This window comes from Bombus pascuorum, chromosome 11, assembly GCF_905332965.1.
Source record: "Bombus pascuorum chromosome 11, iyBomPasc1.1, whole genome shotgun sequence".
Classification (NCBI taxonomy): domain Eukaryota; kingdom Metazoa; phylum Arthropoda; class Insecta; order Hymenoptera; family Apidae; genus Bombus; species Bombus pascuorum.
In genome coordinates this window covers 10,609,951-10,636,863 of record NC_083498.1, presented here as the reverse complement: position 1 = coordinate 10,636,863, position 26,913 = coordinate 10,609,951, and the positions used below count along the sequence as shown (strand labels likewise).

Genomic DNA, 26,913 nt, shown 5'->3' with positions numbered 1-26,913 from the left:
ATAGAGATAATAGTATAGAGATAAGAACATAGCATGAATGGAATATACTTATTGTCAGAATTCAAACGACTAACAGTTTGATAGTGAAATGACGAATTGACTAAGAATTATTTCTTTATACTGAAAGTTTCTGATATAAATAATACAACTTTTAAACTTTTATCCACATGGAGATAAAAATAGAAAGAAATATTTATGCGTATGTAATGTATGTAATATGTAGAATAGAAATAGTATTAATAATTCATACGATAAAGCATTAACGCGAGATAAACTAGTTGATGGCGTTGAAAGGGGATAGTAGAAGCGAATTATGACACATTCCCTGTTCATTCACCCCTGGTAGACTGAAAGGAATGTATACACCATCCCGTGGAGATGGTGGCGAACTGTTTTCACTGGCAGAACAGCCGATAATACAGAATAAAATGGGATAAGCGTATATAGAGGGTGAAACAAAAGCTCATTTAACGGCTTAAAGTCATATTCTCCATCGCGGATCGATTTGAATGCGTCACTAGGCCGGATATTAAACGACTGACTCGATCGTGCGTAATATTTTCACGAGACAATTCTTTCGAATAACAGTGATCTCTGTGTGTTTGTCTTGCAGATAGCGCAAGCCCACAATAGCCTAACGGACATACCATGGGATTTAGACAGGGACAATATATTCCAGCATATTGATATTTTCATTAGCAGGTGCCACGACATGATTGAGATCTGTCAGGCGATGATCGATTTTGCCAGGTAATCAGTCTGCACCTCTTCACGCCCGTCGACCGACGATTTGATCAGGGATTAACCCATTGGCATACTAAGCACAGAATAGACGAAACAACGGAAATAATGAGACCGCTGTTCGGTGGAACGAAGGGAGAGGAGCGCGAAAGGGTGTGTCAAAAAATCGAAAGATTATTTCACGAGGCACTGCAGAAGATCGAGCAGGAGTCCAACAGAATCCTCGATGTTCATTACGGCATGTGGCACGATGACATGTTTACCTTTCGCAACGAAATGAAGGATCTAGAAGTCATCATTGAAAACCTAGTCACGTCGATTTTCGCACGCTTGAACAGCGTACAGGAAGCAGTGGAGGATTTTCAGAGTTTCTACACTTACATGAATCGCGAGAAACTGAAAGCTCTGTTCGATGCTAAAACGGTCGAGGTACGAAGCTATTAAAATCTCAAATTTTCAAAATTAAATAAGATGTCTTATAAAAATTACATGGAAGCGAAAATTTAAGGAAAGTGAGATAACGGAAAGATTTCGTTTCCTCCATAGATATGGAAGCTCTTCAGTGAAGATATCCAACGAACGAAGCAGGAGATACTGGACGAAATGGAGGAGTATCCTTCGATGACTCCATATTATGCAGGCAGAGCATTGAACCTACGACTGAAAGGTGCTCGTTTGCAATCAACAAGAGAGACGCTCGAGGAGGCCATGTGGATGCCCTTTTGCGGTCTTAGCGAGGATATCTACTATCAGCACGATCTGCTAAAGAAATCGATCGAGGATTTCGTTAGCGATATATACGTGAAATGGATACACGAGGTCGGCGAAAATCCACGTGTCAAGCTTGATCGTTTCCTTATGCGACGCAGCGACTCGTCCGCTGGATTACTATGCTGCAACATCAACCCGGACATTTTGAATTTATGCCGCGAAACCGCCTATTGGATTACTCTCAAATTCACCATCCCTGTTCAAGTTCAGATAGTTTACGATAAATGGGAAACTCTGAACTTCGTTTACGAGAGCGTCCTTGCTGTAGTTATTGGCTACAATAAGGTGATTAAAGGTCAGTTGGTTGCAATATTAAACTATTAACAAGCTTTTAACAATACGCCAAAGATTCATTAATACCACACTGGGAATTTTACATGTAATTTCAGAATTTTCTATTGAATTTTTTCCAATCACGATCGTCTATTATCTCCTCGATTATTCTAATATTTTGAACTCGATCAGAAATAACAACGGTCATGGGAATTTCATACGTATGTGAATTAATGCAGATTGTAGAATAGAACGAACTTTGAGGTCTTTAAGTGACATTAAACGATATTGTAAATGAAATATCGTTATGTTTCTATGTTCCGCAATTTCTTAATTTTCTTCTTCCTTTCATCGATGCCGTATACTTCGATTACGAAACCCGTAGCGCGTGATTAATTAAAACTCACTAAATTGCTTCTTCCAAACTCACTAACTGACGTTCTCCACGTCATGGCAAATTCTATTAAACGTATATACATTTTCTGATGCATCAAACCCTGTGAATACGTCGAGTTACGAAGCAATAATTAGTGGCGTGGCGCAAATTCCGGTTGGACCTTCATTTTCCAAAGACCGCGGCGTGTCCGCTATTTATCACGATGGATTGACACTTCCATCGATCGATGAATATTTCTAAATCGATGAAAATACACTGGCTGACGAAAGTATTTGAACATCTACTTTATTCTTATCTGGAATGTTATTCATCTATTTTTCTCTTGTTTGATGTTTCTTCTTTATCATTTGTATAAATCTAAACAACTCGTAGACACGTGTTGGAACAAATTCTAGCAGATGTTTCGAAGTTTCAAACGTTGTGGTGTGCACGAACTTTCCGTTTGTATTTCGAGTTCTGGAGATTGCGAAATAGTTGGTCAAGTACATTTCCCTTAGAAATACCTGGCGCGTCTTTCGGCTCGCTCTTAACGCGCCACTACGTGTTATTATCGACTAGAGAATCCCGGCCATGATTATAAAATATCAAGATGGTAGGTACAAAGTTTATGAACACGAACACGCTAGATTATCCTAGTTAATTAAAACGATGCTCCTCGCTCTCCTCGAAATTCCTCTGAAAATCTGTTTCCCGATAAATTAATTTCCTTCTGAAGAATCGTCGATAAATTTAACGAGTTCGGAACACAATCTACGAATAAAAAGTTCAATAGAGAGTTTCAGTGAAACTTCATTCATCTATACCGTACTATCTATATTACGAAGACTGTATCATAAGAGCTAGGAATAACATAAAAGTGGAAATCGGTTTGTTCGTTGTCAGCCAAGTAGTTCGAACCAACAGCGTCGTAACCATATAATTTCATCGTACATCGTTACATCGTAACCTTGTATCTCTGAAAAGCGTGCGCGCTACTTTAAAAAAATTCTCGAATAAGAGTACGTTTGAACGAGAATTTTGAATTGATACATCAAATGGTAATCGAACGATCGAATGTACGCTAGAGCGAACAGATTCGGATAATCACGTTTCTGCTGCGGTGAACTGTGTCGAGTGGACACATGCGCGCATAAACGAGTACGTATACGTATTAATGTACATATAGCATATTTGTGTTTTTCAGCGTTGTCGATGACAGAACGCGATCTGTTTCGCGAACTAATTCGCCACGTAGACAGGAAGATCAATCCCGGCTTAAACAGGCTGACATGGAACACTGAATACGTGGACGCATACATCGAGGATTGCTTTAACCAAACGGCAAATGTACGCTTCGTTCTATCCCTCCTCCGTTTCTGGTTACCGTCGCTATCGTCCTCTTCGTCCAACCTAAATCGGTCGGAAAGGGCGACGCCTATATTATGCGCTGCAGAAATTTATGCAACGAGTCCGGCTCTGTCCTGGCGAAATTAAATTTTGACCCAGCCAAGTGGGATCTGTCCGCAGCCTTTGTTTGTTTAATTAAGCAAGAAGAGCGCGTGCTGGCGAAACGGAATAACAATAGCGGATATCCGAGGCCGCGTTTGCGGTCATTCGTTACCCTGTTCAAATCGACGGAATTTGGTCGAAGGACAAAGCCGGACACTTCATTGCCTTTTGCTAAACGGTGCGAAATTCACCCCTTTTCGGTATGGTGTCTTGTTCGACCTTGTTCGCTTCCTTGCCTTGGTCTAGTCACTCGAACAGCTTTGTAAAAAGAATCTTACTCTCACGAATGAACGTTTTTTTTTTTATTTTGGTTTTTTTTACAATTTGTCCTGAAGGACATTTGGTAAATATCTTATTAGTGAAAAAAAAAAAATAAATATAGCATGTGGGTGGCTACCCCCAGCGGGGTGCCAGCTTCGTTTTTTCTAAGTTATATCTTTTATGCAATGAACGTTGATAAGCAAATGTATAGACACTTGTGTCTGGTTCGAACATTTCGCAAAATTCTTAAATATTCCGACACACAGCAGGTGTCAAGGTTGTCAATGATTCCTATCGTACGTGTCGTCGTACAGCTTTCTCGATGTGGAACGAGAAGTGGAAAGGTCGATTTCAATCGCACGTATTCTCTTGCAGCTTCAAGAGTTCATTGACGTTTACAAAGAATCGAATCAAGATATCATGAGACTATGTGAGAAGATTTGCGATACGCCGATGATCAAGATCAGGCAGAATTACACTTACGCTTTGGAGGATTTACAGCAAGAGTTACTAAAAACCAGGTACGATTTGAATGGATCTAAACTGAGTATGGTAAATTTTGAAGGTAAAGGATGAATCATTGGATACGTATAATGAATTATTTAAGAGACGAGACTTTCGAAGTTCTGCTGGGCTATCACAGAACCATCTTTCAGTATATATTGGTTATTTTGGATGGATTTAAGGATGTTCTCGAAGACGTAAGTGTTTAAAAGATTGTTAAATATCTTTTTTATATATCGATTGTTTTATATATTTATTCCTACAGTTTATAAGACTAAAGCTTATAATACTCAATTTGAATCACTCGTTGTCGAAAGCCAAACTGACCGTCCTCGTAAAAAGCAACCTTGATAACATAAATCGCCATAGAGGAAGAATGTTCGCGTAGATGCGAACTTTTATGGCGACATAAAATCTCTCCAGGCATTCAGTGTCCAAGTATTCGGAATATTTAGCATCCTTTCGGGTGTCTACGCGGCCAAGTGTCTGTCCACTAGGGAAAAATATATATCGTACGAAATATTTTATTAAAATGTCTCTTTATACTTCAAACGGTGAACGTAGAAGAGCAACGTTCCTGAACACGACGAAATAACAGCGAGACACAGCGTCGTTCTGTCCCGACGTTTTCATTCTCACCCAGAACTGCTCGTTTCTTCCTTGCATCGACAACAAATGCGGCCATTCACGGAGTAAAATCCGCACGAAACATTCTCGCGTTATCCCTGTAGGCTATACGGTGCAATTCTTACGGCACTCTGACGCGAGAACCCTGATCAGACCCATTCGCGTAACGATATATCGCTGCGCGAAGCGATTGCCGTGAGGAACACACGTACTCGTTAATCCGGAAGTGCTCCTACGCGCGTTGTTTCCATTGTGATATGAAGATACGCCAGGAAACATGGATAAGTCGGTTTTTCTCGATTGACAATTATATAATATCGCGGAAAAACCATTTGAGAAAAACTCGATGAAGTACGGTGCAGCAAAAAGTGAAAGTGCTGACGGGCCGAGAAGAATGGGAAATCCCAATGGATCATGTGGTCTGGCAATATACTCGTGGCCCTTTACAACAATAGGTAATTGAAAAAGGTGTACGTGACCATCTTGGGTCATTAACAACTATGATACACGTGTGCGTGGTAGGAGTACTAAAACTGGTATGAAAGGACCTTTTGGTAGAGAGAGTTAGTTAATGGTGAGTCGATTGTTGCGAGTGTGTCATGAGTTGTGAGTTGTGAGTTGTCACTCCTGAAGTTAATTAGTTGTACCAATTTAGTTATTTTAGTTGTGTTACGTTACTACATTAAGAAATAGCTCTAATCAAATAACCATCGTCTTCCTGCTTCAATCGCTTTAAGTAGATCTGTCAAATAAATAAAGTCACCATAATTAATTCTGAATTTTATAACAGTTGACAGTTATTAATTTTATTGTTAGTTTATGACAATTATTAGTATTTCATAAAAATCTGTTAACAGTCTTTGCAAGAGTGGAAGATTTACCTAAGCAGGATGGACCTGCTCATAGGCGAGGCTTTCAAAATGTGCTTGGTCGCGTCTCTCGAGGTCATGTACGTTGCTCTTCATGGCGATGGTACTACGCCACCATCGCCGTTCATTTTGATACACGTAGAGCTAATCGACAACAAGGTAGTTGCACCATATTCTTTTTCTATTCTTATCCTGTTTGAAATAGAAATTAAAACGGGAAGAGTCAGAACTGAAGGAAGAGATTGCTATGATTCTTCTATGTCTAGATAAAATTCCTGCCGGACCTAGCAAACATCGCCATGGAAGTTGCAGTGATCTTTGACAATCTTTTAGAGCCCTTGAAAAGAATAACTCGACTGATAGACAAATTCAAGTTCGATTTTCAAATCCCACCATTCTGGAAAATATACGAGAAAGATCCAGAATTGCTCGATCTTCAACAGAAACTCAACGACGGTTGTATCCTCCCCTATCCTTCATACTTGTTCTTTTCCTTCGGAATAACTTTATTGCAGTTACTATATTAAGTACAATAACTATTAATACAAATTTTCAGAGGTGAATGCCTGCTTCGTTCAGATGCAAAACTACATGAAGACTTGGGAACCGTTCCAGGAAATTTGGGAAATAAATAGAGACATGTATCTTCAGAGGTATTCACAAAATTTCACAAATATTCGCCTATAGCATAAAAGATATAACTTAGAAAAAACGAAGCTGGCACCCCGCTGGGGGTAGCCACCCACATGCTATATTTATTTTTATTTTATTTTTTTTTCACCAATAAGATATAACACTTTACCAAATGTCCATAAGGACAAATTGTAAAAAACCAAAATAAAATAAATAAAAGAAAAAAATTCGCCTATGTCGTTGACCACAATGAAAGCTATATGGATTTATAAAATTCATAATTAGATACGAAAAATTGAAGCCTACCGCGGAAACGTTCGACTCGGATATCAGTAGATACACGATCATCGCCAATAACGTTCAGATGCAAGAAACAGTGATGACTGTGCACTTCCTCGACGTGAATGCCGATCGACTAAAAGGTGCCATCATCGAAGAATGCTCGATTTGGCAACAGAAGTTAATTGAACTTCTGTTACGGCAAACTCACAATATGGTGCATCACGTGTATCACTATATCGCGGACAATTCTAAGAAGTTAGTAGCACGTAAATTCACCACATAATAATAACAAAAATCTTTGCGAGGCTGAAAATCTCCATGGAGTTTCCTAAATTTCACCCGATACTATTAATCGTCTTTATATTAATCAAAATGTGAACTCATAGACGAAATAGACATTCTGAGACCATTAATGATCCATAACATAATCAAGCCGATATAATTGAATATAATGAAATTTATGGCGGTTCTGTGTAGCTCGTGTCCATGGGTTCGCTATGCCCAAAGGACTCACGCAAGCAGGATTCAACCGCGAAACCGCGGACTGTGTCCCGGCGGTCCTCCCTGCGGGAAGATATAACCAAATCCGAATCAAATCTAGAACGAGTCTAAATCAAACTTATCCCAAACCCAATTCGAAGTTATCCCAATTGCGCGACCTATGCTGTATGCAGTCGATTTACAAAAATTTCCCCATAAATCATGCAACTCGATATCCTCGAAATCTTTAATATCTCTTATGTCGTCAAAATAATTACAATAAATTCCTGCTCAGATTTCTACTACATTTAGCAACTAGTCGCAACTGTAAATTTATTCGTTCGCAGAATAACGAAAGAGCCGACGGATCTTATCAGCATGCAATACACGATGCAGTTGTTCGAGAAGCTGAACGCCGATATTCCTCGAGAAGAGAGCGAATTCCCAAAGATCCGTTATCAATACGAGACTTTGGGTAAACCTCCAAACGATTCTTAGTTTTCTAAGCCTGTGAGATCAACGGTGTTCTTCATATCGAAGAACGCCCGATAGGCTTGATCGTTACGTGTTGTTCTTTTTCCTTGCAATTTCTATTCGTTCCGTTTTCTCGATCTAGAGAAGTACGAAGTGAGCTTCACGTACGACTTCATGCGGAAACTGCACGACATACAGCCTTCCTGGACCGCCTATTTAGTTCTTCTTGAAGAATGCAAAGAGACATTGAAAGCAAAGAAGGCAAGTATTCGTCTATAAATTGTTTTGAGATTTATAAATTTACAAATTGTTACGTCGCGCGAGATGGTGACCGCCAAAGCTGACCCGCAATAAACCCAAGGAACCACCATAAACCGAATCCATTAGCTTAACTTCTATTCACATAAATATTTTCGGTTTGTGGATGGTCCTTTGAATGGTCCTTGGGTTTGTTGCACGCTCTTGCTAATTACGAAGAAAGCAGGTGTGCCCCACGAAACAGCTGGTTTTTCTCAGGAACAAGGACACCCATGAGTCACATCTGCAGGAGACTTTCTCCTCGTATTTTATCTATTAATATTGGCTATAACCAATGGACATCGCGAATCGTTACCCTCACTTTTCTACCGAAAAGTGTGAACAACGAATCCGCGTTCTTAGTTCAAAAAGGTATAATTATTTATTTCAGGAGGAATTCAAACAATTACTACTGCAAGATGCCCTCATGTTCGAAGACGAAGTATCAGCTCAAGTGGCGAAATTTTTCGATACTGGGCCATTCACGTCCACTTGGACGACGCAAGGTGAACGTATTCGCAACTTGGACAGTTATCTGAATTAGTAATCTAAATAAACCACGCATATTCGTCAACTTATCATATATTTTTCGTGTAATCTTTAATTGTGTTTAACTTCCATCTTAATTCTAATTTCGACGACACAGATGCGTTCGCCTGGATAAGTTACACAGAACGGGAAATTTCGGCACTGAGAAAGAGAGAATCCAAGCTGAAATCGCAGCTTTTAGTGTTCGACATCAACCAACCAGATTCCTTCAAATTGATACAATTAGAGCAGGTAAAATGATAAACGTTCGCCGTTCCTTTCGTATAGACGCACGAAAATTATTTCAATAGGACATGAATGCCATCCAATTGGTATGGGAGATCACTAACGAATGGAACGATGCTTGGGAAAAATACAGGACGCATAATTTCTGGAAGATTGAAATGGAAGAAATGGAGAACACCGCGAATATTCTCTTCAGGAAGCTGAATCGTCTTAGCAGGGAGCTCAAAGAAAAGAACTGGGAGATCGTCGAACACTCGAGGCAACAATAAAAATTATCCTGTTCTATTCTGTCATTTTCTGCTTCTTCTAAAATCATATTTTCGTTAATGATATAAAATTTCAAAGACCGCTGTTTCTTGACATTTTACTCTGATAACAAAATGTATAGAATAACAAATTATTCAGGGGGAGAGTGGACAGATTCAGGCGTACCCTTCCATTAATTACCAACCTGAAGAATCCGGCGATGAGACCTAGGCACTGGACGAAAGTCAAAGAAATTGTAGATCGTGATTTCGACGAAACATCTGAGGAATTCACTCTCGATACCATCGCGGAGATGGAGCTGCAAAATTATGCAGACCAAATTGACGATATCTCAAACTCCGCTACTATGGAATTAGCTATCGAAATCGTAAGCGTAACAAGTTGAAAAAGGTATATTAGATGTAAGAAAGTAAAAGTTAGGCAAATGTACAAATATCTAATCGATCATAAATAGAATACACCTTTATCTCGAATAACATATCGTAAAAGAAACATTCAGGAATGTCTAAGTAGACAAAGAGATCCTGTCTCATGTTCATCAGGGTCTGAAAAATATTTCCGAGATCTGGGTAAACATGCCTTTGGAGATGATTCCTTACAAAGACAGCGGGATATTCAGGATAAAGTCTATCGACGAAATAATGCAATCTTTGGAGGATCATCAAATTCAATTATCAGCCATGAAGGCAACGAGGTTTGATAAATTGACGTGCTCCAAGGGAAACTCGATGGGATACTATGTGTAAGTGTTACAGGTTCGTTGAACCGTTTGCCGAGGAAGTTGATTACTGGGAGAGAACCCTTTCGACCATCGGGGAGGTTCTCGAAACGACTCTGTTAATTCAGCGCGGTTACATGTACATGGACAACATATTCACCACGGAAGACATCCGAAAACAGCTCCCTAAGGAAACCAGCGAATACGACAAAGTGACGAGACAGTGGATCGCAATTACTTCGCGGATGGCATCCTACGGTTTGGCGTTAGAAGCCACTCATAATCCACGTATGTATTGTGAGAAAACGAGCGTACGGCGAGTGACGAAAGTCTACATACACCTATCGAATTTTGCGTATCCGACTTAACGACAGAATTAAAAACGCATTTTGTTGTAAATTATTTATATTTACGTATTTTAATGTATTTCTGAAAGGAATTGAGAGGGTTAAAAAAGTTAACTCTCGAAAATCATGGAACAAAATTAAAGAAAAATTTCTTAAGCGGCTGTAAGAAAGAACATAAGCGAAAGAAAAACAAAATAGGCGTATCCAATAAAATCGTCCAAACATAAGACGCGCGTAATGCATTGTAATTCGAACAGACTGTTCGGAATATTCAGACAAATCGAACAAGCGCAAGGAAAGAAAAAGAAGAATGAAAAATGTACGACACGTCGTCGTCGTCGTTTGTTGGAACGTGAAAAGGAAAAAAGGGAGGGCGAAGCCGCGTACCGACACGAAGACTGCGCTATAAAATAATATAAATCCGGTCCACCGGAAGCATTTGCATTTTTCCTCCGACTCGGCTCACCTAATTTCTCTCTTGTCTTCGTAGCTGGTCTGCTGGAACTTCTGAATAAACTAAATGACAAGCTCGAATCGATGCAACGTGCTCTGGAACAGTACTTGGAAACCAAACGACACGTGTTTCCAAGGTTTTACTTCATTTCTAACGACGATCTACTGGAGATCCTGGCGAATGCGAGGAGGCCCGAACTGATACAGCAACATATTAAGAAGCTCTTCGAGAATATTAAATTTCTGACCACAACTAGGGTAAATTTAACTTGTTAGTTGAATTTATATTCATTGCTAAAAAAAAAAAAAAAGATATGGGTATTTATCTGTCACACGTGTCTAACTACACGTGTTTCTCATTAGAAATGTCTTCGTTGTAAATATTGGACTGTTTGAAAAATTCACAACGTTTCTCGTTCATTCTAGTAGATTTATTTTATTATGTTGTATATTGTAATATATCTAATGATATTTCGTGTGACTTTGTAGTCCATAATTGGAAAGAATTTGGCTATTGCGATGAACTCTAACGAAGGAGAATGTATCGATTTTGACGCGCCCGTTCTTCTGGAGGGCCAGGTCGAGAAATGGCTATGCGATGTTGGTAAGATGTTTCTCTTATGATAATTATTTCGATAAAAATCAGTTTGAAAAAATACTGATAAGCTAAAGCTCAGTTTCAAAATCATCTCCGTTAATATCTTAACGATGGGAACTGTGACGCAGCAACTTTACGTACAATCAAACTGCATGGAAGTAAAAAGACCCAAACATCTATCATCCATCTCATTCGAAAATCAAATTTGACACTGTACGAGTGCATCCGGCGATGAAAAAAAAAGGTCAACCTGGTATCGTTCGGGGCGCTTTTATCCGGCGTTTTCAAGGGGCCATTTGGCAACAATTTTTCATGAAAGGCACGCAATTTGTACAGGATGGAAGGGCATAGCGCGGGAACGACAGCGGTAGGGGTAGATCGTGCAGTGGAACGACGGGGAAAAAAGGGCATGGAAATGAAAAAAAAAATAAAAATGGCGATTTCGCAGAGACCGCGATGAGGACCAGTCTGCGCGAGGTGCTGAAGCAGTGTCGTAGCGCGCTGCGAAAAATGTCCGCGAAACGCGACAGGTGGGTGAAAGAGTGGCCAAGCCAGCCTGGAATTACGTCCACTCAGATCCAGTGGACGACCGACTGCACCCGTACCCTTCAACACTGCAAGTGAGCCTCACACATGCTGCTCTGGATGAAAATTTAGCGACGACGTTGGTTACAGCAGTCTGTAACCAGAACGATGGACCTGAAATTGAGAGGGTGGTGGGTATGGTTGAAAAGAGAGGAAAGGGGGTGATAAAGATAAAGGGATAGAACAGAAGGAAAACCGAATCTAACGGCTTAAAGGCTGCCTCTGCTCTGTTGGAGACAGACTGAACGAGGGAAGAACGGAGAACGAAGACGCGGGCAGAGGGAAAGTGAAAGATACGGGGGTTGGATTCGCGAATAAAGGGACACGGTAACTCTAATAAGGGGAATTTTGCATATTCCGGCTACCGTGTTACGATCCACAGTCACACCGACCTAGCTGAACACCCTTCCTCCCTCGTTTGCATATACTAGCCGTACTGCGAATAATTTAACCCACACCCAACGGTGGAGAAGGAAATCCCTACGTCCCGGGACCCTGTTCCAACGTTCGTCCGCGGATAGAACAGTTATCCGGGTCTGGGTGCACCCAGAACCTTCTCGTTGGCCACAGGGATGCTACTCTCGTTGAAAGAAATAAAGGGATACAAAGGTGTCGGACAAAGAGGCTGATTATGCCGCTTGCGAGGAGGAAAAATTTCCTCCAGCTACGACGCTTTACTGGTAGAAGTTTAAATGTAGATGCGGAGAGGTGATACTGTCTGACGAGGATAATTAATGTCTCTTTTCCTTTTTCGATAGTCTTTGAGCTTTTTTTACGAACGATTTTGTGGATTGCGTAGAACGAACGTTGGATCGATTAGAAGTATGCGATGTTGTAACGATAGGAGAAAAAGGGTTTCGCTTGAATTTACTAATAACGAGTGATAAACGTATTTCAAGGTTGGTGGACTCGAGAAGGCCGCTGAAAAAGCTACGAAAACGACAGAACCAGGCATTGAGCAAGTATACGGAAGCGATTAGAGGCGAACTGACCCATCTTCAACGATTAAAGTTCAAGGCGATCGCGGTGATTGAGATCCATGCGAGAGACGTTATCGAGAAAATGTACCGAGCTAGTAAGTGATCCCTCTGGCTATCCAATTTAACCAAATCTTGTATCTTTTTTGCTTTCTTCTTGTCCTTGGTCAAACTCTTCTTAAAAAGAACATATCACAAACAGCTATGTCAAACAGTATCGGAATAATATTTTAACAAAAATTCCCTTTAGCTGTATAGCTTAAGACTTTTACACGATGTCATATTCGCGTTATAACGTTAGAACGGCAACACGGTTTTCAACGGATGGTCGTCTGTCCTTCAGGATCTCGTGAATTCATTGGGCTGTATCGAGTCGAAAATAGATGAATAGCCAGATAGATTGGAGCGCGTATTATCCTTGTATCCCTGGAAACAATTTAGCCCGCGCCATCGGCAAATATTGCTAAGTGAACAGGTGCAACGTTTGTCCAATGTATTCCGTAAATTCGCGCGTCAACGATTTGTCCGGGGACGCGTCGCCAATTAATGCGATTTCGTGAATTAAACTAATATACGAGGGGTCGACTGATTTCGATGTTTCATCACGCACGACGCGATTCGAACAGGATTGTCGAAAATACGTTTTCGTTGCAAAGCCGATTTTCGACCTCGTTTACAGACTGCAGAGACGTGTCCGCCTTCGAATGGCTGTCACAGCTGAGATTCTACTGGGACAAAGATATCGACGATTGCATCGTCTGGCAGACGAACACGTATTTTGTCTACGGATACGAGTATCTTGGAAACACGGGACGTTTGGTAATAACGCCGCTCACCGATAGGTAAGATATTCAATTTCCTGTGGTTTATGGTAAAAGAAGGAAAAAAGGGATAGCATTGGATAAAGAAACGAATCTTTTGGGAAAAGAAAATAAGTATTTGACAAATCGGTGTTATTATGCTGGAAGTCTAAATCATATAATAATAGTCTTAAGTCTAGTAGTAGTACCTGCAACAGAATTTATTTATTTTAACTTTCTATGAAAACAAAGTATGCATATTATCGATATATCAAAATTCGACCCTAATTTAACACTAAACGTGAGGATAACACGCATCAGTTCAAATACCGCTCCTAAGAACAACCCTTTTCTAGAGACGGAAACTTACAAGCTACTCGTCATCGCGATTGGCAACAGGAAACAGGGTCACGCGTGAAAGAGATTACGAATGCGTGAATCATTCGAGAGGCTATTACACGCGAGTCGGATGCTGTGATATGGGACAATTAGATCAGAAATCGCGACGATTACCGATAGCGTGCGAGCTTACTATTACGCGCGATCTCGCAGTGATTCACACTCTATTACCCTCGTCCTCGAAATATTAACTTCGTTAGACGTAATGAAACAAAGCATACATGACACCGACTGCAATTCGGGACCAAATTGCTTGAAACTTCAGCTACTCGCAATATGAGATTTGGTCTAGCTGGAGTCGCCATTGATCTCTACCTCAAACTATTAAACGGAGAAGAGTTTCTAACTAATCAGATTGGCAATCTCGTGGATATAGTAATTTCTTTGTCCAATTTCTTTCTCTAAAAATTCACCCCACCAATGTGTGGAATACGCAAAGTAGCTTCATTCGCTTCGTTCTGTTCCACTGATTCTACGATACTTAAAATAAGGATCGCTAAATGAAGATATTTAAACAATCTGAAAGCCTCGTGCAATAAAGTTTCGTTACTATTATCGTCTATTAGGAGGAAAATTAACGGAACTATGGAGACAAGCGTCTTTGACTCGTTGAAGGTAATTCGTTTTTAGTGGCTGTTTCGCATGTGTCGTTCCCTGATCGAACATTAACATCCGAGTTTTCTCTCATAATTGATGAACTTACATCAAAATCCAAAGAGCTCGTCTCTTCTCTTCTACGGGGTTGCGAGAATCTCGTTGATTAACGTTAATTACATCTCCGCTGATGTTCCCCCGGTGAAAATTTGTCGCTTGAACGTTTCTTCGCGAATGTCCACGAAGTTTCGCGAACTTTCGAGGATCATACTCGTCGTCTTGAGTCCAAGAACCATCGTTGATTAATGTTGATTACACCCTTTCGAGAACGTTTCGCAACTTAAACCATCCTCCTTACCCTCTCGACAAACATCAGAACGATCATTGACTTTTTAACAAATTCGTGTCCTTCCGCCGTCTTCGACATCGATGATATTAATATGTTGCTATCGTTCATTACCGTTGTTTATTTCTCGCAATTGATCGAATGCTGCGATCGTTCGAGGTTGGTTGGCGTTTGCACGTAATGCGCCGATTAATAAAACTAACTAGCTCGAAGAACCATCCACCACTGTGAAAGATAATCGTTAAAACGATTGCTAAAAACTAGAAATGACAAGTAAATAAAAAGCAAATATCGTAGAATTTTTAAAAGTTTGTGCTAGAGGATGTGCGTTAAATTAGGTTGAAATGTTTGACAAAACAACGCATGATCTCAACGATTTTACACGTAGTATATCAATTATGTGTGGAGTTTATCGTTGGCAGACGAAAAGTAGAGAAAATTCGCCACGACAAAATCCTACGGATCTCCAAACGCAATTTCCTTGGTCCAGCAATACGGACATAAGCTCAGCTTGTGTACAGAACCGCGTAATATACGTCAGTTAGGACAGGATGCGATACAATCTCTCATGGTGGTTGTTATCGAGAGGGAAGAGCAGTTTGCGCGACAAGGGACATCAAAGGAAACGGATCGAGGGGTTTGGAGGACAGCAACGCCAGCTCAGAGAGGATACTTAACGCGGTATCGATTTAATCGCGATAAAAGGGTTCGAGCCGCTCGGCTCTAATTTATGGACAGGGCCGGCCGTCCCGATACATTTGTTCTCCGGTTCCGAGAATTTGTCTTGCGGAAAGAAGAACGCAACGCGCCCTCCGAGAAGCACGATTCCTCGTAGTAGTACGTCGCGTCCCACCCTTACAGCCGTCGTCGACTCGCCCCTTACTCTAGAAACGGATTAAACGATGAATCGCTGCGTGTTCGAATCTCTGGAAACGTTCAACGAGAGATCGGAGATGCTATAATGTCTGGAAATACAAATTTTTGGCTAGTCCTGCCGAATAATTTATTGTAAATTCTTCTCATTTCACGCAAAATTGTAAAACTGTAAAAACGAAGAGACCACTAAGATATACAATAGATCATACTCTGTTTAATGTTAAAGCAAGTTTAATGTTGTATGCGCTATGCTTAATATGGAAATAATGTGAAACATGATACGATTCGAATTATCGACTCGATCTAATAACTGTCATAATAAATTAATAGCGGCCCTTTGAGAATAATTCTATTTCGATGATAGGTGTTACATAACTCTCACCACAGCTCTACACTTGTATCGTGGTGGCAGTCCCAAGGGACCGGCTGGTACAGGGAAAACCGAGACCGTGAAGGATCTAGGAAAAGCACTGGGATTCAATGTGATCGTGCAGAACTGCTCCGAAGGGCTGGATTACAAAAGCATGGGCAGATTATTCTCTGGACTGGCTCAGACCGGTGCATGGGGTTGCTTCGATGAATTTAATCGGTAAACGAGAAAGATCATCCAGTTGCTTTCTATTGGTTTCCTATGCCCTTTCGTTATATCCACGCAATACTACGTCATCTTGAAAATAGTTGCGTTTTCGAAACACTGACTTTGCCAGAACTACGTTTCGCTGGTTTCGATGTTGTTTGACCTTCGTGCAATGACACTTGATGGTCGCTACGATTGAATTCGTTTTCTCCACTATAGCATAAACATCGAGGTGTTATCGGTGGTTGCACAACAGATACTATCGATTCTCACTGCGCTCTCGCAGAAACTCACCAGGTTCGTGTTCGAAGGCTATGAAATATCGCTGGTGCACACCTGCGGCGTCTTCATCACGATGAATCCAGGTTACGCAGGTCGCACCGAACTGCCTGATAATCTGAAATCCATGTTCAGGCCAATTTCAATGATGGTGCCTGACAGCGGAATGATCGCCGAGATCAATTTGTTCTGCGAGGGTTTCGAACAGACGCGAATTCTCGCCAAGAAGGTTCGTACAATCCTTCCGTGAAATATATCCTTTTATGAGACTCGAATTAATCTATTTTCCTCTTCCTACTTTCTTCTTTGTAGGTTTTCACGTTATATACGCTGGCTCAGCAACAATTAAGCAAGCAATTTCATTACGACTTTGGTTTGAGGGGAATAGTGACCTTGACGAGATACGCAGGAAAAAAGAAGAGGCTTTATCCGAATCTACCGGACGAGGAAGTAAGATTATGACTGCAGAGAATACGTATTTTGATGAATAATTTACATATATAATTCAATAACGATTAATATTCTTACTAGTATATGTATGTATTTCAATCTTCAGATGTTTCATTCGTTAGAGTTCGTCAGAACACGAAAGCACTGTAACGATAGCTTAACCATTCCCTTTTTTCGTCCTTTTCTTTACAACAACAAAACCACATAAGGACAGAAAAATCCAATTTTCCATCGCCTCAGCCTTCCATCGTTTTACACTACAGTCAATCCCCGCCCTTTATACCTTTACTTTGCCATTTTTCTCTCGATTACCACTTTGTTTACACTCCTCTCTCTAAAACAGTTTCTACTCTGTCGCCGCACACCGTGTTCGAGATAGATTCGAGACTTACGCGACTACGTTTATCCGGTCGCTTTACCGCGATAAACGTGGCGCGATCGTTCGATCCGGCATTAGACGTTACGTGATCGGTAAAACGAGGGAACGATGAAAATATATGGTGAATGGCGCGCAGGTAATCATTCTTGCCATGAAGGATATGAACATCGCTAAACTCACCTCGGACGACTTGCCGTTGTTCCTCGGTATCACCAGCGATCTCTTCCCCGATGTGGAGATACCAGCGGTGGATTACAGCGAAATTATCGGTTACATAACCAAGGAGGCTATCAAACTGAAGCTCCAGGTAATCTCGAACGCCTCAGCCCCATGCATCGAACGCGGAACGACGTGCTGATCTTTACAGGCGTTTATTTTTTAATAAAAGAACCTTCGATCGAAGAAATATTACCATGTTCGTCAAAATGGTAATCTTTAGTACTCGCATACTGCACGCTGACAATCAGAGTCCTAAGATTCGAGCTGAGAATAATGTACTCGATAAATTATTAAACTGCTCCATACATCCTTACGGATATCGATTTTTTCATTGCGCGTTAACTTTTAAAAACGAATTTTATCGCGTCGTAAAATTCTATAGCAGCTACAACAAGGAACACGATCAACGCGCTTGTATATATGCATTTATTCCTGCTCAATTTAATTTAAAAAATATATTTCACACCAAAGATTCGATTACCCTTAATTGGACTGTCAAAGCAGCCGAAAATCAACTGGAATCTCAATTCGGTCCCGAATTTCAGTCGATCGTCTTCAGACGCCATTAACGTCGCAATCTAGGAGGCTGCGTGAACTTCTGGAAGTGCACGCGCGCCAGTTTGCACAGCTAACATTGTTTACAGCCTATTCCCCTGATACTGACGAAAGTTATCGAGCTGTACGAGACGATGAATTCGAGGCACTCGACGATGATAGTGGGCGAGTCGAACACAGCGAAGACGGTTACATGGAAGGTGTTACAGCACACGATGACGAGCATGAAGAACGACAAGAAACCAGGATACACCGCCGTTCATGTCTATCCCATTAATCCAAAGGCGTTGAGCCTCGCTGAACTTTACGGCGAATACAATCTCGCCACTGGCGAATGGCACGATGGCGTTATATCGTCGATCATGCGAAAAACCTGTTCCGGTACGCAGAATTCTTTATATTTTTTGGCTACTACGGTTTGGTCGCGGCAAATTGGACAAAGTCGACAGAGTCTCGTTACTTTTGACAGACGATAGCCCTGACACGAAATGGATCCTCTTTGACGGTCCAGTGGACGCTGACTGGATCGAGAACATGAACAGCGTAATGGACGATAACAAGGTACGCTTCCTGAAAGCTCTACTTTCTCGAAAAATCCAGATATTATTTAGAGAATTTCTCTTAGTTCATAACTTTCGAATAGAAGGAAATTTATATTTAAAGGGAGGGGTCTAGAAGTTTATAACTCTAGATTTTTAAACTTACAAATAATAAATTAACAATTGTTGATTACTAAATTGTATAGATTGTTACGAAATAAACGTGTCTACAGGTTTTAACTCTCATAAATAACGATCGAATCACTTTGCCGAATCAAGTGTTGCTATTATTCGAGGTCCAAGACCTCGCTGTCGCCTCTCCAGCGACGGTCTCGCGGGCTGGAATGGTATATAACGATTACAAAGACCTTGGTTGGACACCTTACATGCACAGCTGGCTTCAGAAGCTTCAACGACAGACAGAATTCGTAGAAGAAGTAAGTCGCCTAGTCTTATTACAAACTTTGATAGAAAAAGTCAAATTAGAGATGTGAAATTGATGAGACTACTAAAGTGAAATATATACTACAGATAAAAAAATTGTTCAGTACCCACGTGAACGATACTTTAGAATTTAAACGACGAAAATGCGAGGATCTTGTCCCAGTTCCCGAACTAAACGCCGTTCAATCATTATGCAAGCTTCTAGAAGTGCTTGCCACCGCTGAAAATGGGGTTGAGTTCACGGGAGACGTAGACATGTTCGCCAATATTTGCAGAATGTGGTTCTTCTTCTGGTATAATTTTTCAAAAAAGATCTCACATCCAGAAGACACGATTTTTAGATCTAACTTTACAGAGACTTGATTTTGTGTTAGTTTGATATGGTCTATTTGTGCGTCGGTTAACGAAGAGGGTAGATTTAAGGTGGACAATTTCATACGAGAGATCGAAGGCACGTTCCCACTACGAGACACTGTATACGAATACTTTGTAGATTCTCGACTACGATCGTTCGTTTCCTGGGAAGAAAGATTGCCTCCGGTATGGAGAATCCAGTCAAAGTAATTTTAAACAATTTACATTTTATTATCTTTCTAAGACTTTCCAACGAAAGTGTATGTTTCTATTTGTGCCCCTGTATCACACTATCGTATACCAAAAGAATTTTATTTCTCTGAAAAAGGAAATTAAAATCACCGTATATTTTTCGAAATAAAGATATTAAAGTAAAACGAATAAAATAACTATGAATAATTGGACATACCAGGACGCCGTTCTACAAGATAGTAGTGCCGACCGTAGACACAGTTCGATACGAGTTCATCGTGAACTCGCTGCTAAAGAACCAATTCCCAGTTCTTATAGTGGGTCCCGTAGGCACGGGAAAGACGTCGATACTCCAGTCGGTATTAAACTTCCTAGACGAGGAGAAATACAGCGTGCTGACTCTGAACATGTCCGCCCAGACGACTTCGAAGAACGTACAGGTGAACCCGCGATTTCCTACGAAAGATTCGCTCGTTAAGGAATGCAAACGATGTATTTGCATCGGAACAAGTTGACGAAGTTTCGCGTGTTTTAGGATACGATTGAGAGCAGACTCGAGAAACGCACCACACGTGTGTACATTCCTGCAGGCGGTAAAACTCTGATCGCCTTTATGGACGACTTTAACATGCCTATGAAAGAGATATACGGCTCGCAGCCGCCATTGGAATTAATTCGGCAGTGGATAGGATACGGTTTCTGGTACAATCTCGTTTATTTTAACAATTGAGCTCATAATATTTTATTACGTAATATTATTTGATGAATGTGTCAAGGTACGATCGAGAAAAACAAACGCAGAAATTTATACAGAAATTACAATTAATGGCAGCCATGGGTCCCCCCGGAGGAGGTCGGAACGTTATTACGAATCGCTTGCTGACAAAGTTTAATGTAATTAATATGACGTTCCCGGTCGAGAAGCAAATCATCAGGATATATGGGTCGATGTTGAATCAACATTTCAGTGAATTCCATGCGGAAGTGAAGGGAATATGTTAGTAGACGTATCATTTCGTCTTACGAGATCCTTATTGAAAAAAGATGTTTCATCTTTAATTTAAAATTATCGTAAGTAAGGAATTAAAGAAAGAGTGTTCCTCTTAATCAGCCAACGAAATAACACTTTCCACCATCGGCTTGTATAACAAAGTGATCAGCAAGATGTTGCCCACGCCAGCAAAGATACACTATCTGTTCAATCTAAGGGACATATCGAAGGTAGAAGCGTTACTTTGGGACCTATATTTTCTCGGTGACTCAATCTTCGATATTTTTGCCAAACAGGTTTTCCAAGGTCTGCTACGAAGTCATAAGGATTACCAATTTTCCAGGCAAACCTTCCTTCGTCTATGGGTGCACGAGACGTTCAGAGTCTTCTCCGATCGATTGATCGACGAAAAGTAAGCGAATCTCAAAAAATCTTTCCAAACACTTTCTCGCAGAAACGAATCTTTTTCTTCTTCAGAGACAGAGAATGGTTCGTAGAACAAATTGGCGAGCAACTTGGGAAACATTTTGAATTGACCTTTCAGAATATCTGCCCCGAAAAACGATGTCCTTTATTTGGTAAGTTGAATTGACCCATCAAGGGCCAAACGATAGTTTATTTAATAAGATAGGTATTAAACGAATCCGTGAAATTTCCTTTAACAGGCACAATGTTAGAAAATAGAACTTGATTCTTGAATGTAAATTGATTGTAAAAGAAAAGTTGCAAATGAAATGTTGCGTTAGTGTAGTGTGATCCTTAATGGATTCTGAAGAAAGATACCAAAGTATTCCTAAGTTGAACTTAATCTGGCCACGATTTAACCCTAGCTCCGTGTAATCCAGGTCTAACTTGGGTTAAACCTGAGTCAGTTTATTCGAATGTAACTCGAATCTAATCCAGACTTAATCCACGACACTCGCAGGTAGTTTCATGAACGTTTGGGACATATACGAGGACCTTACGAATCTTACTGCCGTGAGGACTTATATAGAGAATCAAATGGACGAATATAACGCTTCCAGTGGCGTGGTTCGCATGAATTTAGTTCTTTTCCAAGACGCGATTGAACACATCTGCCGTATAGTTCGCGTGATCTCTCAAGTCAGTAACGATTCTTCTAAATCTAGAATAATAAAACTAGTTAAGCTAATTAGAAAAATGCATTAGGTCGCGTGGAAATCGATTTGATTAAATTCGTGATGCGAATGATTATTTTCAAAAATAAAGGATAACAATGGAGTTATCACGATAGAAAATGATATGAAATATCCTTCAACAGCCCCGTGGGAACATGCTGCTAATAGGGATCGGCGGAAGCGGAAGACAATCTTTATCCCGAATCGCGAGCTACATATGCGAACTGACCACCTTCCAGATCAGCGTTACAAAAAACTACAAACTACCCGAATTCCGCGAAGACTTGAAGGTCCTATACTCAAAAACAGGCGTGGAGGAGAAACCCACGACGTTCCTCTTCAACGACACGCAAGTGACCGAGGAGCAATTTCTAGAAGTAATAAACAGTATACTGAGCACGGGAGAAGTGGCGAATCTCTACAAGAGCGATGAGATAGAAGAAGTATGTTTCCTGCCGATTCCCAATTCCATCCACTTCCTGTTCCTTCCTACCGAATTCCATTTGCGATATCTATTACCCATAATGAAATTCTTGATTATGGATGTAAAACGTATCTAGAGACTTGCACATGCATAAATTCTTCCTGTCCTTCTGTGCGACAGATTAAAAAGAAACTGACAAAGGAAGTAGTACGTGCTGGACGAGTACCAACGACAGAAGCGATCTATTCGTTGTTGATCGAGCGGGCGCGTGCCAATATGCACTTGGTGGTATGCATGAGCCCGATCGGAGACGCGTTCAGAAACAGATTACGCCAGTACCCGAGCCTGATCAACTGCACGACCATCGATTGGTTCCTGGAATGGCCGAGGGAAGCCCTCCTCGAAGTTGGCAACAAGTTCCTCATGAATCTCAATCTGACGCTCACTATCACCGGCGAAAATAAAGCGGTTGGTCTTCGACTGCGCCTTCTACCGCCCCTTTCCGGCCGATCGATTCCATTCGATTCCGATTTCTCCGGAATCGAGACACTGCCTTTAAAGAGAAAGAGAGAAGGAAGGGTGAACCACATTCACGTCCTCTCTATTTCGTGGAATCCGATTATTTTCCTCTCGACAACTCACCCTCGCCCCGTCTGGCGAACTTCCTTCCGAAACGCAATCGTCCGAGCGTTTCCGGCAACCAGGCGCTTAATATTTTTAAATTTGCCTCGATCATGTATCCTCCTTCGAGTGTTCGAGCATGGAACACCGGCGACAGCAAACCCAGATTTCTCTTACTCTTTATTCTTATCTTTTACTTGTAATTTGCTTGCTTGGTAGTTTCCGAGTCTCTTTCAAGTTAAATATTTGTCAGATTATTCGTATGTTTATTTTTGAACAGATCATTTAACGATTAAGTGGAACTATTTCGCTTTAAAGATTCTGTCTTTCCGTCCTCGCTCTTTCTCCTTTATTTGTATGTTGTTTCTTGGTATCGTGTGGTTTCGTAGGCATATTAAGCATATGAGCATAGTTATGCGGTTAAATGGAAATTTGATGAATCGTACGATCAATGTTAGAACTTACATCGGAAAACCAAAATGTTCTACAGGAACCTCGACAATCGGCGACAGCGATTCCTTTGCCACCGCTTCAAGAGCGAATGCGGGATGGAATCGCGGCTATCTTCTCTCTGATCCATAAGACCGTGTCAGAGTTTTCCAACAGAATGGCTGCTGAGATGAAGCGCTACAATTACGTGACACCAGTGAATTTCCTCGAACTAGTTGCTGGCTATAAAACGTGAGTCTCTGCCACGCTAGCCAACAAAATCTCTTTAACAAGGGTTTTCGTTGAAAAATTCACGAATCTCCTTGCAAAGTGAGACCACAAAAATCTTTGTAATAGTATTGGTAAAATTCTGTAATTTTCTGCGTAGTTAACATACGTAGATATTATTTGAAATATTCTTCTTCTGGTCGCAATTGTTTAAAAATATTTTTTGAAGATACGCGTGGTTTAATAAAACTTGTATAAAAATGGGAAATCACTTGAAAACGGGAGACAACAAGGTAAACGACACGTCATGTCAGTTGGATGACCCTTGGTTTCAGAATGCTGGCGGAGAAGAGAGAGGACTTGGCGATCCAGGCGAACAAACTTCGCAACGGTCTCTCGAAGATCGACGACACCCGCGTTAAAGTGAACGAAATGGCTACGGAACTGGAAGTCACACAGGAGCAGGTTCATAAATCTACCAGGGAATGCGAAGAGTTTCTGGTAACGATCGGTACGTGTCATCCTCTCAACGCTGATGTATCGTCATTAAGTGCAATTAGATCGATCCAAGGAAAATTAGCGCGATCTTGACCCACGTGATAATTTACTCGTGCTAATCTTCCTTTCAGAAACGTAGAACCTTAACGCTATATATAATCTGATTTAATAATAAAAATTCTATCACTCAAAATATTTAAACTACCCGGAATATACTTAAAGTTGGAAAATCCGTCTCTGTTTCAATTATCACGTGATTTAATAGTGAATCAACGTCGCGACGCGGACGAGACGCAGAAGACAGTAACCGCGCGTTCGCAGCGGATCGGTGAAGAACAAAAGGAGTGCAAGAAGCTCGAAGAAATCGCTCGAGCTGACCTCGCAACTGTTGAACCAGCTCTGAACGAGGCCATGAAGGTACCTTCCCCAACATTAATTCTTCTATCGTCTCGGTAATATCGTTCCGGTTCGTTTGCTACTGGTGATTAAGCAGCGCGCTACTTCGCCGTGAATCGAACGGTGTTACGCCTCGAATATTCGGTAAAATGGTGAATTCGATGGCGGACCCCGGTATACGTCCTTATTATTTGCAGCCGTCGCGTCCGACTTTTCCCTGCTCGCGACGACCGCTCGGTTCCTTCAACTTCGCGTTTTATGCACGCCGTCCGAAAAAGTTTCTCGCCAAAGTTGGTCGGTACGTTTTATAGACGACAGTAACACCGGACGTGTTACATAAATTCGTTCCATGGACTGCTTTGTTAAGAAAAATCCTGGAGGAAGTATGGCGGCGACGCAGCTCTCGGCTTCGTCGTTCGATCGAGCATCGATCGTGACCCGTATAACAGTATTTCAACTAGTTGAAGGAAAATTGGAAAGTTCGATTCGATTAGAGATGGAATTTCCAAACATATATTAGTCAAACGTAGTAATTAAACTGTAGTAAGAATAATTTCGCCGGCTGTTGTACACGCTGTACAAAGTAAAATCTCGATTGTTCCCATTCGAATCCTTTATCACAACATGTACGAGTTCTGCCTTCGAAATCGCATTCGTCCATATGTATAGTCGAATTTATCGGTACGGTACTGGCCTTGTATCTCATCCTATCAATTGTTATCCGTAACACAGGCCCTGGATGCGCTGAGCAAGAAGGATATCGCGGAGATAAGGTCTTTCACGCGTCCTCCACCGAAAGTCGAGATGGTAATGGAGGCGGTGATGATCCTGAAAAACTCGGAACCGAGTTGGACGGAGTCGAAGCGTCAACTAGCCGACGTCAACTTCCTCAACACGGTAAGGGAAAGCACACAGACCAACGATCCTCTTCCTACTCTTTCTATTCCAAAGAAAATTTCACGGAATATTCTGCGTCTGCACATAAATTTTTAGCTGCGAGATTTCGACAAGGACAACATCTCCGACAGGACGCTTCGACAAATTAGCAGGTACACGTCAAACCCGGAATTTGAGCCAGAGAAAGTAGGTTTGGTGTCTGTGGCAGCCAAGTCACTCTGCATATGGGTCATCGCCATGGAAGAATATGGGAAACTTTACAGGTAATCTCTGTCTCTTGGAGATTGATATCTCGAATGGGAATAGAACAGCGGTTCTCAACCAGTGATCGTGAAGGTAGCTAATGATAGGTAGACATATTTCGGAGAATATACGAGAAATTCACGATGAATAAAATTTTCTATCTTTCGTGGAGCAGCAATTTATTAAAATCGAGCATACTTTGTTTGGTCTGGATTACTTGGTATGATCGTATACGCGCGTTTTGATGTTCTCGTAAATAGCACGCATTTGCAAAGAGGTTGAGAAGCGCGGAAACAGAGGAAGCTCTAAAACACAGAGTTCCTTCCTCTATTCTCAGTTCGAAGGAAATGAAAGAAATTGCGATAGGCTAGATAAGAATACGCCATTGAAATCGCAGAATCGTAGCACCGAAGAGGGAAAAATTGCAGGCTGCGTTGAAATCTCTCAAAGAGAAGGAACAAGCGTTAGAAGAAGCGATGCAACAGTTGCAGAAATTGCAAGAAAAGCTGAAGAAACTGCAGGAGATGTACGACGCGAAGATGAAGGAGAAAGAAGAGTTAATTAAGCTGGCGAGTAGCTGAATAATCGTCTCGATTTTCAAATCGGGGATTCACCCCATCTCGAAACTGAAACTACACGAACGTCTAGTGGTCTCGGCTGTGTCTCACCCATATAGTTTTATTTGCACGGATTTGCGCTTTGGCAGAAAGTTTCGTTTGCTCGCTATTTAAAGACCAGATATCATCAGCATCGCGTATTTACACTGGCTGCGTTCAGCGCGAATTTTCGAATTACTTTTTGGTCCTGACCCGAGAAAGTCCCTCCACTGATATTTGTCTTACATGTTTGCGGCTCTTTCGCGGTTCAAAATTTCTTTCGATATCTTGCGATGACGAGTCATATCGTAGTTAAACGTTGATTGGGAGAAATGAAAGCTTTGTATATTTATTATATAATATTTATATATCTGCTTTAAGTTTCATTCGCGCTATTATATTTTTTTCTAATTCGATAAAAATTCAATTCCAACTTCTTCGATTCTATTTTAAATATATTTTCCAACGAAATAACTCTGCGGCTCTTTCGGCTCTGACCAGAATTCCACAACGAAAGTCGAATCGATAGGGTGTACTCGAACGACCACAGCTGATCTGGTGGTCTTATTTCGCGAACGAGCCAACGACTAAATTTCAACTATGCTGACTCGATTCTACTTTCAGTTCCGCGT

At 41.1% G+C, this 26,913-nt stretch overlaps 1 protein-coding gene across 1 annotated transcript in view; it reads left to right on the top strand.

Moving 5' to 3' along the window:
• Positions 1–26,913, top strand: part of LOC132911962 (dynein axonemal heavy chain 2) — a 39,998-nt gene that overhangs the window by 5,986 nt on the left and 7,099 nt on the right. The window contains exons 3-49 of the mRNA XM_060969027.1: positions 614–750; positions 828–1,170; positions 1,288–1,807; positions 3,366–3,508; positions 4,307–4,452; positions 4,539–4,632; positions 5,920–6,090; positions 6,198–6,387; positions 6,488–6,584; positions 6,850–7,101; positions 7,674–7,801; positions 7,943–8,061; positions 8,489–8,603; positions 8,744–8,877; positions 8,937–9,130; positions 9,277–9,505; positions 9,681–9,832; positions 9,894–10,144; positions 10,694–10,914; positions 11,146–11,260; positions 11,703–11,874; positions 12,739–12,914; positions 13,496–13,658; positions 16,196–16,420; positions 16,628–16,916; positions 17,000–17,137; positions 17,653–17,823; positions 18,380–18,671; positions 18,760–18,851; positions 19,063–19,266; positions 19,361–19,566; positions 19,648–19,833; positions 20,040–20,259; positions 20,355–20,521; positions 20,596–20,816; positions 20,931–21,040; positions 21,107–21,222; positions 21,288–21,388; positions 21,736–21,914; positions 22,093–22,392; positions 22,554–22,841; positions 23,485–23,675; positions 23,987–24,162; positions 24,415–24,566; positions 25,278–25,442; positions 25,539–25,705; positions 26,083–26,254. Coding sequence (XP_060825010.1) covers positions 614–750; positions 828–1,170; positions 1,288–1,807; positions 3,366–3,508; positions 4,307–4,452; positions 4,539–4,632; positions 5,920–6,090; positions 6,198–6,387; positions 6,488–6,584; positions 6,850–7,101; positions 7,674–7,801; positions 7,943–8,061; positions 8,489–8,603; positions 8,744–8,877; positions 8,937–9,130; positions 9,277–9,505; positions 9,681–9,832; positions 9,894–10,144; positions 10,694–10,914; positions 11,146–11,260; positions 11,703–11,874; positions 12,739–12,914; positions 13,496–13,658; positions 16,196–16,420; positions 16,628–16,916; positions 17,000–17,137; positions 17,653–17,823; positions 18,380–18,671; positions 18,760–18,851; positions 19,063–19,266; positions 19,361–19,566; positions 19,648–19,833; positions 20,040–20,259; positions 20,355–20,521; positions 20,596–20,816; positions 20,931–21,040; positions 21,107–21,222; positions 21,288–21,388; positions 21,736–21,914; positions 22,093–22,392; positions 22,554–22,841; positions 23,485–23,675; positions 23,987–24,162; positions 24,415–24,566; positions 25,278–25,442; positions 25,539–25,705; positions 26,083–26,254 — 8,790 coding nt within the window. The remainder of the gene's footprint in view (positions 1–613; positions 751–827; positions 1,171–1,287; positions 1,808–3,365; positions 3,509–4,306; positions 4,453–4,538; positions 4,633–5,919; positions 6,091–6,197; positions 6,388–6,487; positions 6,585–6,849; positions 7,102–7,673; positions 7,802–7,942; positions 8,062–8,488; positions 8,604–8,743; positions 8,878–8,936; positions 9,131–9,276; positions 9,506–9,680; positions 9,833–9,893; positions 10,145–10,693; positions 10,915–11,145; positions 11,261–11,702; positions 11,875–12,738; positions 12,915–13,495; positions 13,659–16,195; positions 16,421–16,627; positions 16,917–16,999; positions 17,138–17,652; positions 17,824–18,379; positions 18,672–18,759; positions 18,852–19,062; positions 19,267–19,360; positions 19,567–19,647; positions 19,834–20,039; positions 20,260–20,354; positions 20,522–20,595; positions 20,817–20,930; positions 21,041–21,106; positions 21,223–21,287; positions 21,389–21,735; positions 21,915–22,092; positions 22,393–22,553; positions 22,842–23,484; positions 23,676–23,986; positions 24,163–24,414; positions 24,567–25,277; positions 25,443–25,538; positions 25,706–26,082; positions 26,255–26,913) is intronic.